This window comes from Arachis hypogaea, chromosome 13 (assembly GCF_003086295.3).
Source record: "Arachis hypogaea cultivar Tifrunner chromosome 13, arahy.Tifrunner.gnm2.J5K5, whole genome shotgun sequence".
In the NCBI taxonomy this organism is placed as follows: Eukaryota; Viridiplantae; Streptophyta; class Magnoliopsida; order Fabales; family Fabaceae; genus Arachis; species Arachis hypogaea.
This window is the reverse complement of record NC_092048.1, coordinates 5,141,684-5,160,112: the sequence shown is the minus strand read 5'-3', so window position 1 is coordinate 5,160,112 and position 18,429 is coordinate 5,141,684. Positions and strand designations below refer to the sequence as shown.

At 29.9% G+C, this 18,429-nt stretch overlaps 2 protein-coding genes across 3 annotated transcripts; one reads left to right on the top strand and one right to left on the bottom strand.

Moving 5' to 3' along the window:
• Positions 1–3,172: 3,172 nt before the first annotated feature.
• On the bottom strand, positions 3,173–7,213 carry LOC112736681 (hydroxymethylglutaryl-CoA lyase, mitochondrial). 2 transcript variants are annotated; one of them, XM_025786237.3, is made up of 9 exons: positions 6,903–7,213; positions 5,831–6,012; positions 5,514–5,715; positions 5,156–5,335; positions 4,819–4,899; positions 4,572–4,735; positions 4,319–4,455; positions 3,937–4,052; positions 3,173–3,765 (listed from the first exon to the last, which is right to left on the bottom strand). In XM_025786237.3, the coding sequence occupies exons 2-9, from the start codon at positions 5,995–5,997 to the stop codon at positions 3,517–3,519; spliced, it is 1,296 nt and encodes a 431-aa protein (XP_025642022.1). In that variant the 5' UTR covers positions 5,998–6,012; positions 6,903–7,213; the 3' UTR covers positions 3,173–3,516. The 2 variants fall into 2 exon arrangements, with proteins under 2 accessions (XP_025642022.1, XP_072069150.1); XM_072213049.1 differs by having other exon boundaries at positions 6,824–7,030.
• A 4,240-nt stretch (positions 7,214–11,453) lies between these two features.
• LOC140177412 (protein MAIN-LIKE 1-like) lies at positions 11,454–11,903 on the top strand. Its single transcript, XM_072210508.1, has one exon. It carries the CDS (start codon positions 11,454–11,456, stop codon positions 11,901–11,903), a length of 450 nt encoding a protein of 149 aa, XP_072066609.1.
• Positions 11,904–18,429: the final 6,526 nt, after the last annotated feature.

Here is an 18,429-nt window from a genome sequence, read left to right as displayed (position 1 = left end):
TTGATCCCTTTCCCAATACAAATACTTAAGACCATCTCCAGTAGGGAACTCATCCCAGTTCCTGTTTATGGCCCACCTGTCATAAAAAGTAACTCCACATCAGCTTTTGCGTCATAAACAATAAATAGGAACTCAAAGCATCTCTCTCTTCTCCATTAGGAGGAACTAACTTTAGTCCCTATTGTGATCCCACTTAATTAATTAATTAAAATACTTAAAATTAATATAATTAATTTTTTTCAATAATATTATTTAAATTTATAAATTTAAAAATAATTCATTATTAAAAGATATTAATATTAAATAAATTCATATATAATAATAATACACAATATATAATTCGAGATTATACTAATTTATAGTTTTGTGTTTACAACTGCTAATTTTAATAATATCATTAGCATTTTAAATTTTAAAAATAAAAATAACCAACTCAACTAAAAATTATTTTATAAGGTATAAAAATTAAATTTATTTTTTAATGTAAGTAAATTTAATTAATTATCATTTAATATAATAATATAAATAATATTCAATATTAATTATAATATAAATAATTAATATAAATTATTAATTAAATAAAAACTTAATTATTTAATCTAATTAATTATTTAATTAATTATTATTTAAATAATTAATATAAATTATTAATTAAATAAAAATATAATTTTTATTATAATTATTACTAATTTAATTATTATTTAATTATTTAATTATTTTAGATTTTATATTATTATTTTTTTATAATAACTTGCCAAATGGCAAGTTATTATTGGTTAATTTGAGTCCCTGCTTAGAGGGACTCCCTTACCTTGATCCTTGTGCGGGAACTCACTCCTCCTCTCCTCCAATGGTTAGAGTTCCTATATGTCAGAAAAAAGTCAAAGAAGAACTCACCATTGGAGGTGCTCTAAAGCTACTTGGCAAGTTTACATGGTTTTGTCCTTTTTCAAAGTAAACAGCACTCTACTTCACAATCGGAAGATTCAGAACTTGGTTAATAATGTAAAATATTTATATTAAGATGAAGATTCAAATGAAATTATCTTTAATAAGTAAAATTGATAATTAAAAATTATTAGATGATTTAATGTATTTAGTTAAATTGTCATTTAATAATTTTTTAACTATCAACTTTATATAAAAATAACTATATATAAATTTTCATCTTATATTTAATAATATATCAAAGTTGATCCAAACACAATTAATTAAGACCCAAGTGAGTACATTGCATGCATGCAAATATATACTTCTACATATGCAAAATGTTATAATAAAGTAAAATCATAATGCCCATACTAAACATCATAAGCCATCATCATGCAATTTTGTTTTCCTTCAAATTAACCTTCAACTGTTACCATGCATAATCTATCTATGTTATCTGTATCACACTCACAAAACTTAATTATAGCCTCATCAAAAGCTAAAACCCTAAAATCATGATGAATTGGACACCCACCACTCTCAAAGTTGAGGTTAAGAAAGGGAGCCAAAGTGATCATTTCTCTGAGGGTCTTAAGTAGCTTTGACTCTTTGACCGTCAATGAGCATATTATTGTCAATAAATAAATAAGTAATTTTAAAAAAATAAATAATATAGATGAGTGAGAGGGTGAGTGAAAGAGAGAGAGTAGAAAGGGGGACGGTGCGGCCGCTGGTTCACGGCTATAGATGAAGAATTGAAGAAAATAAGACTCACCAAAGATAGCTTGAAAATTTTATATAATTATTTAGAATTTGGATAATTTTACTTACGAAATTCAATCTTTTATAGGTATAAATGGTATGGACAGATATGTCAGCGCCTTCCTTCAATTTTTATGGGTAGAAATAGTAGTTTGTTCTTGAAAATATTAACAGAATATATATTATATATATAATACACAATTTAACATCTTAAAAAATTGTCAAATAGTATATTAAAAGAATGTTAAATTTTTTTTCTTCATATTCATACAAAGATAACTTTAGAAGAAAAATTAACAAAAGATCTCTTATTTATTATTTAACAATTATTTCAAAATGTCAAATTACCCCTACATTTTAATTTTTAAATATGTTTATCAAAAAGTTTATAAGAGGCTTAATTGCATTTTAAAAAAGAGAGAGAAAAAAGATGAGTACACAGAGGTTATCATTAAGGCAAGGAACATAAATTGGTGCACAAGCAAAAGCTAAATAATTAACATGTCTCTTTTTTCTAACTTTGGTGTTTACTTTTTGTTGCCCTTTAATTTTGTTTTCACGGGTCAAAGTAGTCATGCCTGCCTCTAACATCATTGGGATCTCAAATGCTTCCATACACATAATAAAGAGCCAAATAATAAAATTATTTCATCAATAAGTTTCATCAGTTTAATATGTGTGACCTAATAATAATAATAATTAGTTTTCGTGGCGGTGATTGAATAGTAATGGCATTATGGCACTTTAATTTGTAATAATTGAGCACAATCTGTCACATGTAGTTGTGCATCTAAGTTTCAATTTCATTTCACATTCTAGCTTTGATGTGTATCAAACTCGTGCATTCACCTTAGCATTTTGTGTATAATTAGTGACCAAAGAAATGACTAAATACCAGAAATTGATGTTTTTATTTTTTATTTATAAAATTACGGTACGGGACATCTAAGTTCTATTAGTAAGAATTTAATTGTTTTAGATTACTTAACCGTTTATTTCTCAAATTTATTCTTGAAATATCATCTGTTTTTTAAATTGGTTTTCTAAAATTTAAATTAATCACAACCATTCTTAAAAGATACAACAGTAAATTAAGTTGGTAAATGATAACATATCATATTAAGTGTCGTGTGATATGATGACAGACGTGTTATAAATTAATTAGTTGATGTATTACATCAGTTAATGTGGCTTGCTGTATATTATCTAATATGTCATATATTTTTTTATAGAGTCAAATTAGTCCCTGAAAATATGCGCAAATTATTTTTCTCTAAAATTTTAAAAATTCAGCCAAATTAATTCTTATATAAATTTCTCTACAATTTTGAAAATAGAATGGCTAATTATGATGAATTTTTTATTCCCTACAATTTGCACATTTTAATCGTACACTTATTCATAAATTTCCATCTTAAGGGAAAGAAAAGGTTGCATGATTTATTTTGCATTGTTCATTAAACCTGCCAAAACTCTGTTCTTTGCTGAATAAAACTGGTCAAGTTTAGTATTAACCATGAAAATGTGTTGCAACAAGTACAATAATGACTGAAACTAGCAAACTTCAAATTTTCAGTTCGCACATACAATTGGAAAATCAAATTCCCTATTTGATTCATTCTTACTTCTCAGACAATCAATAGAAGTAATCATTTTATTCCTCTTCTATTTGTATAATATGGTAGCATAAAAAATGTGTGGAATGACATGTTTCTGCTTTAAGCATTTGAATATAACAATGTTGTATTATGGTACATTAATTAATCTTATATCTATAGCCAACCTTGCATAGGACGAGCTCGGTTGCTGTTACGGATATTAATCTTATATCTTAGAGGCTTCGGCGGTGACTTGGCTCAAGGCGACGGCAGTCTTCGAACCAGAGGGGCGCCCCAATTGCTTGCTGATGAAGTCGCCAACCGACATGAGCTTTCCGAGATCAGTGTTGGTCTTCACACCAAGTCCATTCAGCATGTACACAACATCTTCAGTAGCAACATTTCCTGAAGCACCCTTGGCATATGGACACCCACCTAGACCGGCGATGGAGGAATCCACCGTACTAATCCCCATCTATTGTTAACATGCAAATTAATATATTTTTTTCCATTAATGGTTTTCAAGCTTGTTTGTGGAAATCTAAAACGCATGTGATAAAAAAAAAATCTAGCATTGCTCTAGGTTGAAACTAGCAACACAAAGATCAAACAAGTAAAAGGTATAAACAATTGTTTGATGACTTACTTGGAGCGATACAAGAATATTCGAAAGGGACTGGCCATAAGTGTCATGGAAGTGGACTGCAAGCTTCTCTGTCGGAACAACAGCCATGACAGCCAAAAGCATAGGAACTACAGTTCCTGAACATAACAGAATGAAAAGAGATCAATGCAAGTATATTATCAACACGAGCTGATAACAATTCTTAAGAAAATTGAAAGCACAAAGTTTGATATTCATTCTCAATCTAAGCCAAGAGCTGAATTTTTTTTTTTCTTATCAAGGTCTTACTTAACAAGATACTCTAAAAGGAGACAGAATCTTGTTTATTATTGAAACAAAAGAAATTTGGTGCTAAGGAAATGTTTAAATTTTAAAGATAACAAAAATCCATCTAACTTTTTACCTGGTGTGCCGACACCAATTGTGTCGCCAAGGGAGATCTCAAAGCAGCCCATATCATATAGTTCTTTAGCAACATATGCCACTTTTGAGGGAGGGATTGGTCCTTCCACTGGGCATCCGATAACACAAGATACATATCTATGATTGTTCAACACAAAACCATTAGAATTCAGAATAGGCAGAACCCAAACAGAATTGTAATTTTTTTTTTTAAGTGATTTTCATGGGATAAATAAAGAAAATAAGAGACATACCCTCGAACAGGAATCGATAGTTCTTTAGCAGCACGGGTAACAGCCCGGTAACGAACAAGACTCTCTTCAATATTACAGTTAATGTTTGATTTTGAAAATGATTCAGATGCTGATGCAAAAACAGCTACTTCTCTTGCACCAGCTGCTATAGCAGCGTCAAAGCCCTATAAATATGATAAGTAAGAAATATGAATGTGAATCTTCAATGAATATTCCTATTTTTTATATCTTTTTTAGAAATACATACCCTTAAATTAGGAGTCAGAACTGGCAATCTGATGCCTTCCAAGCCATGAACCCCTTGCATCACGTCCTTTGCATCAGCCAACTGGAAGACAAAAGTAAAGACCGAGAAAAAAAGAAGGATTTAAAAAACAGATCAAAAGAAAAGGAAGGATAATATCTATAGAAGTAATTCAGAATGACATGGTTGGATTGTAATTTGATATGTAAGTGATTCATATATATTGTATCAAAAACCATTCGATGCTTCAGATAAGTGAACACTGGAGAAAATCAACCACCACAATCACGATTAAAAGCATCAATATCAGGTTACAATAACAACAGTAAATCTACTTTACCTGTGGCACCCATTTGGGAGATACAAAACTTGTAGCCTCAATAACAGACAACCCGCAAGAAGCTAGTCTATGAATCAATTCAATCTTTACAGCAGTTGGTACAGTGTTCTTCTCATTCTGTAATCCATCCCTTGGACCAACTTCAACTATCTTCACATAACTCGGTATGCTACTCAGAAACTGCGTTATGCCATTTTGAAAATTTTTAATATTCCAATTATCAAGTCAGGAAAATATGGAAATATATAAATCACAAAGTTTACAATCTATACATAAATCAAAATGTAAAGTGGTAATGTCTATAAACCAACCCTAGTAGCAGTAAAATAACTACAAAATACTGCAGCCGTTGAATTACCTTATGCGTTGAATGTGGTATGTCTTTGCTATTCCCCCTTGGACTAGAGTGGAAATCAGATAAAGAATCATCAATCATTCCAAACTTCATTGAGTTTCTCCCTTTGGTCATAGTCTTTTGACTGAAGGTGCGACATTGAGCAATATCTCTTGTGTGCCTTTTCCATGGGTAAGTCTCCGCTGTATACTCTTCATTGTCTTCACTGCAACAAGATACGATTGGGTCAATGTAATGGATACAATACAGAGATGACTAAATAATACCATGGACTAGAATCCAATTAAGTTTCTAAACTTAAATTGAAACATTTGACTCACTCGCAGCTGTTAGATGTGCTGCAACTTCGTCCTTCAATAAAGCAGATTCCCATACCAAAGTTATCTTCTCTAGGACGGCAAGCACCAGATGAGAACCTCTGAATCCTATCAACGGTATTCATGCTCGGCAACTTGTCAAGACCAAGCGGTTCCTCCAAGCTCGACATGGTGAAGTGGATGAACTGAAGGAAATTGGCAAAAGATACAGTGTAAGCAAGGATATCCAATAACATTATAAGTATATGCAAAATTTCATCTACAAATTATGTGTCTATTTATCCTCACACAAAGATATACAGTTCTGATTTAACATTCTCCTTTGCAATCAGTTAAATTTTTTAGTTAAATTCATTGCCCCTATATATCATATACAAAGTAATGAAATAGCTTGTAATGCAAATTAAAACTCCGCGAGCGGAAACAGAAACATTATGAGCTGTAATTAAACTCAGTTCTGTATTACTTGAACAGGTGGAAAATGAGGAGACAATTGAAAACGAACTCAGAATATAAAAGGTTTAAATTTTCAATCTTCAAAGGCAAGAAAATCACTTTCAACTCACTTTCATACTTAGTAATGACCAAAAAATTGTGGTGTGGAATGTAAATGAATCACATTCTTCCACTCACAGCTTCCCCAAATTTGTGTTGGACTAAGCATATATAAAAGTGAATTCTTCATTCCCCATTTTATAAGATCAATATCAATAAAATTTCAACAAATAAACAGCATTGTCTGCTAAATTATCATGCTTTATTAGGGGGGTTTTCAAAATTGCATGTGATCACAATTGACTCCAAGTGTGATAGCAATACCAAGTTAGCAACCAGCAAAAACTTTTATTCTTTTTATTTAAAAAAAAAACGCAAATCTCACAGTTAAAGGTTGAAACATAAGCTCAAATCAGAAGAAATTAATTCAACATATAAAAGAAATTTAGGGAAACAGTCATAATCAACGAAACCACAAAAAAAAGGAGGGAAAAAACGAACTGTTTAAAATATGAGTATACGAAATCGGGTTAATTGAAGACAAGCAAACGAAATTGAGAATCGGAAGAAGCAGACGGACCTGGAATGAAGGGAAGAAAGAGAAAGAAATCGCGGGAATTGAAGAAGAGAAAGGAAACCCTAGAAATTGGGGGTGAAATAGAAGTAGGTAGAATTAGGAATCAGTTGGTAGTTGGCGTTTTCTTTTTCCCTCTACGCTTCTTTTCTTTCCCTCTTGTTTCTGCTACACACAATATCTAATTTTTAAAACAAAAAAAAAAAATAATAATTTTATATTAATTTTCTTTTAAGAAAAAAATTTTTTCTCCCTCCACAATTTTGGATCTTTGATTTTTTAGTTAGCCGACCAAACATTTGTTTTCTTTCCTTTTTTAATTTGGCTTGAAGTGTGATTGTGATCTTAATATATAAAATACAATAAATATTGAAATAACTGTTTTATACAAAATTTAAAAATTAATAATAATATTTCAAAAATAAATTTGGTATTTAAATATTATTTTATATATTGTTATACAATCAAGAGTGTCTATAAATTTAATTATAATAACAAAATCTATTTAATATCAAATTAAATAAACATAAAATTAATACGAGATATATATATTTAGATATTATATTAATATATAATATCCTAAATATATTCTAACATAAAATATTTAAAAAGAATATAATCAAATATTTAAATTATTTGCATTTTGCAAAAGAATCGAAAGTATTAATTTCTTGAGGGCTTAAGAACTCACACAATAAAATTAAATGAAATTTTTACTCATTTTCACATATTAAACAAAAAATATTAGATAGCTATCTAATTATAATTCAATTTAAAACTCATAAAGTTAATGCAGAATTCCCCTAACAGAAGTCCTATAGAAACATAATTAATTAATAATATCTACTCTAATAATAGAAAGAAACATAATATAAATATAAATATAATATTTGGTTCATTTATTTATTTTTGTCTTAAGTATGTGATATTTATGTGGCATGTTTTCACTCAATTTCCGCAACCAATAGATGGTTTTTTATTGGTCGGTGATTGGTAAGAGTTCTTCTCAACCACCAACTTAACCAAAATAAGACACATGCAATAAAGGCCTAAGAACACAAGCCAATTGTTCAATCATTATTTTTATTATTATTATTATTATTTGGGAAGAATTTATTTGTTTAATTGTGGCGGATAACACTTATTTCTATCTCTTTTGCGTGTATGTTTGTTTTTCTTTTTTTTTTTTTCTTTTGTCATGAGTTGTATATAAATTTTTTGAGTTTAAGTAGAGAGTTAATTCTTTATAGTTAATATTAGTGATTTTTTTTAAATTATTTTTATTCTAAATTTTAAATCTTAAATTCTAATTTTAACTCTAAATCTTTCAAAAAATGAGGCTTAAAAAATAATTTCATAGTAAAAAATTAATTAATATTGACTAATTAAAATAATTTTTTATATTTATTCAAAATAGTTATTAACATAGATATATAAACGTAAATTAAATAGTTTATAAACTTTTCTAGTTTTGTTTAAACATATTCCACCCCTTGAGTAACAATTAATTAATAAAACCCTTTTTTTGATGGTAAGAACAAGATTATGATTAGGGGTATTTAAATTTAAATCGATCTAAATTAAATTGTTCATTCAATCTAATTCAAACTGAAAATTGATTAAAATTGTACTAATTCGAATTTGATTGGATTTTATTTTTTGCAAACTGTTGGATCGGATTGAATTTCGGATCTATTTTTCATAATCAATCAAATTTAATCCAAATCGCACAATGTGCTATAATATTATTATCTTATTATTATATTTACAATTATACTTATAACATGTTCAATTTGTTATACATTTTTATATTATTCATTTATTGTTATTATTTAATAAATATTTTATGTTCAAAATGTTATTTATTTATTTATTTTAATTAATCTATAATTTTATTTCTATTGTTATGATATCGTTGACTTTTTAAAATATTGTTGAGACTTGTTACGTCATTATTGATTATTTAAAATTTGATGTTGAGATTTGTTATATGTATTTAATTTTTTTACAAAACCACAAATCCAATCCAATCCAATCTAAATCGCTTGAAATTGGATCGGATCAGATCAATTTTTTTTTAATTTATCCGATCTAAACCGCACTACAAATAAAATTAGTGTTCAGATCGAATAAATTTTTTACTCAAAATTGATCTAAATCGCACCACAAACACCCCTAATTATGATTCATTTGAAATTTTAAATGGGTCAATTAGTCAATCTTGATTTTTGATGCATGGATCAATAAGGCACGACACATGTATTCTAGGTTAAAGTAATACCATATTTTAGCAATAAATTGCACTATAACACATTTAGAACTTGTTTGGGTGAGCTTTAAAAAAAGATTTTTTTTAGTTATCTTTTTTTAAAAGATTTTATAGAGAAGTAAAAGTAATTTTATGTTTAGATATCTCATGTAAAAAGGTCTTTTTATCTATCAATTATGTTTGGGTATAACAATATAAAAGTACTTTTTTATTTATTTATTACATGAAAAGCATCTTTTTTTTAAGGAAAAAAGATCTTTTAAAAAAAGATGTAAATTACAGCTTTTCAAAAAAGATCTTTTTTTAATTTTACTAGTGCTTTTACTTTTACTACTAGAAATTTGCCAAACACGTTAAAAAATAAAAAAAGATTTTTTTTCAATGAAAAAAGATCTTTTTTAACAAAATAATGGCACCCAAATATGCACTTAGTATAGATTAATCATAATAATCTAATGGCATAAATCCTACAATGCACAAACATTAATACGGACACAGAACACGATACAATATGAAATATATTGACACACAAATTTTAAAATTTTATAAGAACAAAAATACATATATATAAAATATAAAATAGAAATCATATGAAAAATTTTTATATTATTAAATCAATATTGTATGTCTATTTCAGGAAGGTAGCATGAGCCTATCGCACAGTCCTTTGTGCTTTCAATGTAGACATTTTTTCTTGGCGTATAGTTATAGCTACCTTAATTGATATAAGTAGTGAAGTTTAAGAAACATTGGTGTGTCATGATCATAGCAAATAAATAATAATTAAGTCAAATAACACTACTGCTCTTCTAATTTCTTACAGTGAAAATGAAGGTTAATATCTTATTTTATGCATTTAATATAAGAAAAGTTCAGAAAACTTGTCAAAACTAAAATAGTTAATTGAAATAATGAATAAAGATTTACTTCTTAGACAATAGAAATGGTTGAATTGATTGCACTCAACGGAGACAATTGCAACAATGATTGATTGGGTTTGCTTGAAACAGAATAAGAGTAACTTAGTGTGACATCTTCGTAATGTTATTAAATAAATTTATGAATTGAACATGACGTGAAACTAAATTTTCTAGAAATATCTGTCACATTTAACCTTAAAAAAAATCCAATTACTATCTTTGGTATAAAATAAAATAAAATAATTCAAAACAACAGTCAACAAAAGTTATGCCATGTAATAGGGAAATCAATTTAAGCAAATTTTTTAATGTCTATAAATTTGGTGTCGGATTTGCCAAACTACTTATCTTTTATGATAAATTTTAAATATTTAAAAACTATTTATTTTTATATTTTTAAATTAAATATTAATATTTATTCTTTTTTAATAAATTAGGCAATTATCTAAGGTCAACGTAACAAGGATGATCAATTTAAATGGACAATCAATTTCTCTTAATAGAAAAAGACACACCATGACACCCAGTTATGTTTTTCTTTTTAAATTCATTATATGTATTATTTTGGACAATTCACCATAATAAATAAACTGGCATACAATATTATCAGATTACACAAAATGCAAAATGGATACCAAAATATATTTTTTTTATAATCTATATAAACCGCAACAGGAGTCCCGTGGTTTACGAATACACATAATCCGCTACAGGGGTGTCGCGGATTACATTCTAGAAAAAGTAAGCATAATCCGCGACAAGGGTGTCGCGGTTTATGTGTAAATGACGAGTGTGCATAAACCGTGACAGAGGTCTAGCGGTTTATGTGTTAGTATAAATACGTTTTAGGGGTCTCACGGATTACATTTGTGGTGGTTGTAAGGTTTTTTAAAGAGAGAAGGAGAGGTTTTCTAGAGAGAGGAAAAGAGAGAAAATTGTGGGTTGGTTGAGTTGAGATCGGGTCGGGACTATGGCGGAGGCACGCAGTCTTTACAGACTTAACGGCGTTGCGCACGTTGCTGGCAGCATAAACGAAGAGGTTAATTTGGTTATTTTTAGTTAATGTATTTCGTATAATATTTTTCCAATGATTGTGATTTAGGTATTTAAATTTATATTTAAATTATTATTTTAAAATCATAAAATTTAGTATTTAATTAATTTAGATTAAGGTCTTGAATCGTTTATGCCTTTTATTGAATTTTGTGATTAAAAAATAGGAACTATATGTTACCTGTATAAACTTTAATATTGTATTTTTTGTGTTAGATTACTCTAAATTAGTGTTGGATTTTTTATATGTTTGGTTTCTTCTGTCACATGCTCCAGCTGACTAGGTGTATTTATAGTGTTCGGAGGCAGTAGAACATGCCTCTGCAAGACAGGATCGTACTCTATCTGGAGAGGGCTGGTTTGTACCACCTGGCGAGGCTCAACGCCAGGTGGTTCTGGTTGGATGAGTCCTTAGTCAGCGCTTTCATTGAGAGGTGGCGTCCTGAGATGCATACCTTTCATATGCCTTTTAGAGAGTGCACAATCACGTTGCAAGATGTAGCATACCAGCTGGGGCTGCCCGTGGATGGTTTACCTATATCCTGGTGCCTTACAGATTTTGAGAAGCTTATGGAAGAAAGCAAACTGGCGTGGGAGTGGTTTCAAGAACTGTTTGGCGAGCTTCCACCACAGAATAAGGTAAAGCAGTATATAGTCCACTTCACCTGGTTTTATGAGAGGTTCAGAGTGCTGCCGGATGATGCTACGGAGGAGACCGTACACATATATGCACGGGCTTATATTATGATGCTGCTTTCCACTTAGTTGTTCGATGACAAGAGTGGAAAACTAAAAATCGGGTTCATATACAGTGGTTGCCCTTTCTGGCGAGGCTTGATGATATGGGCAGTTATAGTTGGGGGTCGGCAGCGTTGGCTTGGCTATATCGTTGCATGTGTCCGGTGGCCAACAGAAATGTGACAAACTTGGCAGGCCCCCTGCAGCTACTACAGTCATGAATTTTCTGGCGGTTTCCTAGCACAGTCGGTTATGGCACGCATGTACTTGCTTGATATACTTCGCCGTCATTGAGTGGCACCAGGTGGATAGGGTGCTGCCACAGCTGGGTGGCGTTCAGCACGAGCCGGAGACAGCCTCAAATATAGACTGGCTCCATGCCAAGGATGGGAGGGGTGGGGACAAATGGTTCCCGAGCTACTATCAGGTATGACACCTTAGTTGGCAGAACATGGTTGATGCTGTTCTGAGTATCCCCCGGGTGCCTGATCCCGGGCCGTCCGCAGACTTTCTGCGATGGTGGTACAGAGTGGCCCATAGGTTTCTGTCGCCGGATTCCATGATTGCCGATCCTAGGGCCGAGGAGATCAGTCAGGATGTTGTTTAGAGAGGGTCATCACAGGCGCCTTCTAGGGTTCCGATGCCGGACGTGCCTGATAACAGGCGCGTCGAGCGGCGACGACGCATTGGTACCCAAGCTATAGACCGGGAGTGGCGATTGCTGGATGACATGATTCAGGATGACAGATCTGGTGGTGACGAAGTCGGACATGCCGATCACCGTGTCCGGCGTGGGCATCCTCGGCGTCAGGGTGGTACATCAGGGGTCGCATCTAGTGGTCCTGGTGATATACCCACTGAGCAGGCAGGGGCGGGGTCCCAGGAGGTTCCTCTTACACATGTTTCGAGCTCCTAGATATACCATGAGATCCATGGACAGATGTATGATGACCTGGCGGACCCGACTTTCACGATGGATATGGACCACGAGGTCGGCAGTTCACAATTCTATTCTGACTTTGCAGATCTCATCCGGGATGACGACCCTCCGCATTTTCAGCATCAGACCCCACAGGATCAGGTGTCGGAGACCCAGCCCCAGATGGACGTTGCACAGGGGTATCTCCCAGATATAGAGGATATGCAGCGGTACCAGTTGCAGATGTCTGACCCTCAGGGGTACCAGCCCCAGTTTCATGTAGACCTGAATGAGCCTGCTAGCAGCTGGTATGACAGTTGGTTGGGCATGGGAGGGATGCCTCCATCTACATATGGCGTGGGCATGCCCGTCGATCCTCCAGCACAGCAGCGCCAGAGGCCAACCAGAGTCAGACGGGCCGCTCGATGTGGTACATGGTCGCATCTCCTAGGCGCATTTGGACATGACTCTCACGAAGAGGATGAGGACAGACAGGAGCCGTAGCTATTTATCTCATGTTTTCATTGATGTTACCTATGTATGTCAGATTTGTCGTGTACTTTTGTATTATATGATGGTACTTAGTTTATTTCCATGGACTTATGTGTGTGTTATGTATGTTTTTGTTTACAATACACTTACTTTATTTTATGTTTATGCAAACTACTCATTAACGCATAAACCGCTAGACCCTTGTCGCGGTTTATGCACACTCGTCATTCACACATAAACCGCGACACCCCTGTCGCGGATTATGCTTACTTTCCCTATAACGTAATCCGCGACACTCCTGTAGTAGATTACGTGTATTCGTAAACTGCAGGACCCCTGTCACGATTTACATAGATTATGGAAAAAATGCATTTTGGTATACGTTTTGCATTGTGTAATCTGGTAATACTAGATGCCAGTTTATTTGTTATGGTAAATTGTCCTATTATTTTGATTATTTTAATATATAAAATATTATAAAGCTTGTTAAAAGAGACTTGTAACTTTTCTGTTTAAAATTTTTTTCCAATGAAAAACTCAAAATACATAGTTGTTTTAAGAAATGGATAAAATAAAAAATGCTATTTATAGTTTAAAATAACTATTATATTATAATTATCAATCATGTTGTGTGTAATTAAAAAAAAAAGCCACTATGTAAATTTTCAAAATATTGGTATGTTACAAGTTTAATTATTTTAGTGTGGTAAGTTTGATTATTCTAATAGTTAATTGTTTAGTTAATCCATATAATATATTTGCATAATTATATCGATTAGCTTGTAAATACTACTTCATAAAAAAAAGTAATAATAGTAGCAAATTAAAATAAATAAATAAATAAATGAAAAGAAAAGAAACATGAAGCATGAAAACCAGAGGACTGAATAGTTGAGAGAGCAAACCTTTTTTGCTTATTCTCTTACTTCTTCTTCTTCTTATGCATTATGCATTGTTGTTAAGGAATTGGTTATAGGCTACTATTATATATATTATTGTAGGTGCATGAAAATTCAGCAAGGTAACCCAAAATTTCAACATTGATAATAACTGCCATATTAAATATCTTAGTACCAACTCAGTTACATTAATTTACCAATTAACAATGTACTTATACCAATTTGCACATACCAATTCACAATTTATCTGTATATCAAAATGTCATACCCTATCAAATTGATTCATATAATCTATTTTCGTCGAGTGGGATAAGATTTTGTGTTTTGTTATCATCCAATCGACAGAAAAACCAATTTGATTAACTACTGTTTTAGGAACTAATTTAAGAATCTTTTGAATACTAAGGACTATTTTGACCATTAACTCGTTTAGGACCATTTTAATCATTAATCCACGTAGAAAAACTTTTTAAGATTGAAGTAGAACGGAGGCTGCCGGTGAATGCACTCTTAGAAAACCAACATTTTGTATTGTTGTTTAAAGGTGTATTTTCAACTCAATTCTTTATGTTTTTCTAGACTTTAGACATGTTTGGTTTGCTGGATTTAATGTTTGGCAGTTATATCTTCAAGTTTGACTCCATCTACACCAACTTGTGTAAAAGAACTTTCAACAAATTGTTGGTTGACAATATCCAACATACTTCTCCTTTCATTTGACTATTAGTATCATTTAATTTGGCAATATGTTGATACAGAATGTTAATCATTTGCTTTTTTAAATTTATCTATGTTTTCTTTGTATTAATATTAATATATATCATTGTGAGAAAAAATTTAACTGAACAATGGTAAAATAAATAATCTTTTCAAAATGATAATTATAGTATTCAAATCCTAATTAATTTTAATTAGTTAAGCAATAACCTGACTCATTCGTTTAAATAAGTGTTGAGAATTCAAATTCTACTTTATCTATATAGCAATCAATTGTCTAATAATAAATTTTTAAATAAAATTCAAATTCAGGATGAATTAATTTTTAACCTTTTAAATACCAAGATACCGTGAACAACAAAAAAATTTAAATCATGATGAATTTGTTTCTATCTTTATTTTATTTCTCTTGAGATCAATGTGGATGGCTTGATAGAAAAACCCCCAATTTCTATCTTCTTTTGACCTGATATGGTCTTAATTACAGGGGTGTTCAAATTTAAACTGATCCAAATTAAACCGCTCATTTAATCCAATTCAAACCGAAAACTAATTAAAACTGTACTAATTTGTATTTGATTGGATTCTATTTTTTACAAGTCGTTGGATCGGATCGGATTTTAGATCTACTTTTCATAACCGATCCAATCTAATCCAAACCGCACAATGTACTATAATATTATTATTTATTATTATATTTACAATTATACTTATAACATGTTCAATTTATTATACATTTTTATATTATTCAGTATTATTATTATATAATAAATATTTTATGTTTAAAATGTTATTTACTTATTTATTTTAACTAACCTATAATTTTATTTCTATTGTTATGTTATCGTTGGCTTTTAAAAATATTGTTGAGATTTGTTATGTTATTGTTGATTATTTAAAATTTGATGCTAAGACTTGTTATATGTATTTAATTTTTTTAATTTGTAAAACCGCAAATCCAATCCAATCCAAACCGCTTGAAAATGGATAGGATCGGATCAGAATTTTTTTTAAAGTCATCCAATCCAAATCGCACCGCAAGCAAAATTAGTATTCGGATTGGATGAATTTTTGACTCAAAACCGATCTAAACCGCACCGCGAACACCCCTACTTACTTGTAACCTCTTTTTCCATATTAGTATATTAATACTTAACGGACACTAACATTTTCATTAATTCTTTTTTATAAATTAAATGTGTATAATATTAATAAATAGAAGTTAGTAAAAAAAATGATATACACTAATTAAAAGATTTTGAGTTTAAATTTTACTAATAACATATTTTATAAAGTATATATAACGAAGGATATTAAAAAAAAAGGAGATAATGGAGATATTCAGTGTCTTAGAAATCCGCAACGAATAAATGGATTATATGTGTACCATGCACTCACTTAACTTAGTATTCAGTATTCACATCAATCATGTTTCTTTTAATTTCGACCCTTCAAATATTTTACATTAAATCTCATTAGTTTTAAAGCGTGGCACGCTAAACTTCTAAAAAATACACTGCCTCACCTGAAATGCTTCCAATAATAATTTAGTCATACACTTGTGATATCTTTGTAATGGTATTAAATAAATATATGAACTGACAGGGCGTGAAAGTTATAGTTTGAAGGAGCAAATTACAGTGCCATTTGGTGACACTGCACACAATATCACTATATATATATATATATATAGTGTCTTTTATTATGGTATTTTTTTTGGTGACTTTTTATTATGGTGTTTAAATTGCTTAACTTGCTTTTAAAGATAAAAAATAAAATGTTTAAAACAAAAAATAAAATGTTTAAAATTTATTAAATATTATCTATTTGCCTTTTTTTAGTAAGTTAGGCATAATTTTAAAGGTATCATAGCATTCACCATATATATAACCTAAATCTCAAAAAGAACCGTACCTTTAGAAATAATGGTTTTTTAACGGTATCTCTTAATTTAATAGACTAAAGACTAATCGGTCACAAATTAAAATTTTATTTAAAAATTTGTTAAATTGTTGTATATACAAAATAGGATTTAAATTTTCAACACTTATTTAAGCAGATTAGTGAGCTGATCACTAGACTAACCAAACTTAATTATATCTTATATAATATTGGAAGACTTTCACATATACCAGTGTACTTGACTAGTACACCTGTATACAATAAATAATAGCCATTCAGATATTAATAAAAAAATAAAAACGGTTGAGATGTTAGAGGAAATAACTGAAGTGCTTTTTAGAATATTTAGAACATGGTGTGTAATAGACTTGTCTTATCGGTTGTACATAGATGTTGCAGGAAAATTTTGTGTCCCTCTTCTTGGTGGATTGTACTATTGTAGCGTTGATGGCTTATAAATGACTTTTGGTTCAGCTAGCTTAGTTATATTAGGACTTAGGACCCGTTTGGAAACTTTAGAAGTAATTTTTTTTAATTTTTGACTTATGAAAAGTAGTAGTATTAATATCTGGTGCAATTTTTAAAACCAAATTGTAACTTTTTAAAAAGCTATTTTAGAACTTATAGAGAAGTTAAAAAAAATGACTTCTCTCATAATACTTCTATTTTTCATCACATTTCTATAAAATAAGTACTTCTAGAGTTAAAAATCCAAACACAAAATAACTTATTTATAAGTTACTTTTAACAGAGTCATTTATTGTTTAAGTTATTTTATCAAAAAGAACTTAATTAAGTTGGTTACTCAAACTGGGCCTTAGTCCAATGCTCTATTATAGATTTTTTTTTTCTAAAAAAAATGAGCCTAGGTAAATAGAGATGCGATTTTGTCATTAGACTGTTATAGTGGTTTAATTTAGATTTTGTGATATATATATATATATATATATATATATATATATATATATATATATATATATAGGTTTAAATTAAAAAAATAGTTAGAATATATATGTCTAATTAAAAAAAAGTTGTCACTAGACTAGTCTAATGTTATTAACCATTAAAATTATCATTATTATTTCAAGTATTACACAAGTATTATAATAGATTATAAATAAAATTTTTGGTTCTGAGATTAAAAAAAAATCCTTTATCATATCGGTAAAATAAAAAAAAAAAAGTGAGATTCAACCAAATAATATTTTTAATAATACAAAAAGTATTAACTGATATAATAAAAGAAATTAGAGAAAGATAGATTTAATGTATTTTGTTATGAAAAATACTAGAGGATTATTAGAGTTTATTATTTTTGGCTATTAATTAGTCATAAATATTTAAAAGTATGAGATAAAATATATTGTTGGACTATTAAACTAAAAAATTGAGTTGATAACTAAATAATAACAAAAAATAAAAAATTCTAATAACCCATAATATTTTTTATTTTATTTCTAAAATAGTCTTCATCATATGTATATGGATAAAAAACATATTCTTTTCCCATTTACAAGATTTAAACCCAAAATTTCTTAATTAAAGAATAAGATATTCATATACTCATCATCTTTATTAATCTTGCATTGTAATAATTATATATATTTAATAAATAAAAAAATTA

What these genes read in the sequence shown, in the direction of transcription:
- LOC112736681 (XM_025786237.3), bottom strand. Translation starts at nt 5,997, where the DNA reads ATGTCGAGCTTGGAGGAACCGCTTGGTCTTGACAAGTTGCCGAGCATG. An exon ending in CTCCCAAATGGGTGCCACAG is followed by an intron (nt 4,900 to 5,155) that starts GTAAAGTAGATT and finishes TTTGTCTTCCAG; the next exon opens with TTGGCTGATGCAAAGGACGT. An exon ending in TTCTGACTCCTAATTTAAGG is followed by an intron (nt 4,736 to 4,818) that starts GTATGTATTTCT and finishes TCATATTTATAG; the next exon opens with GGCTTTGACGCTGCTATAGC.
- LOC140177412 (XM_072210508.1), top strand. Translation starts at nt 11,454, where the DNA reads ATGCCTCTGCAAGACAGGATCGTACTCTATCTGGAGAGGGCTGGTTTG.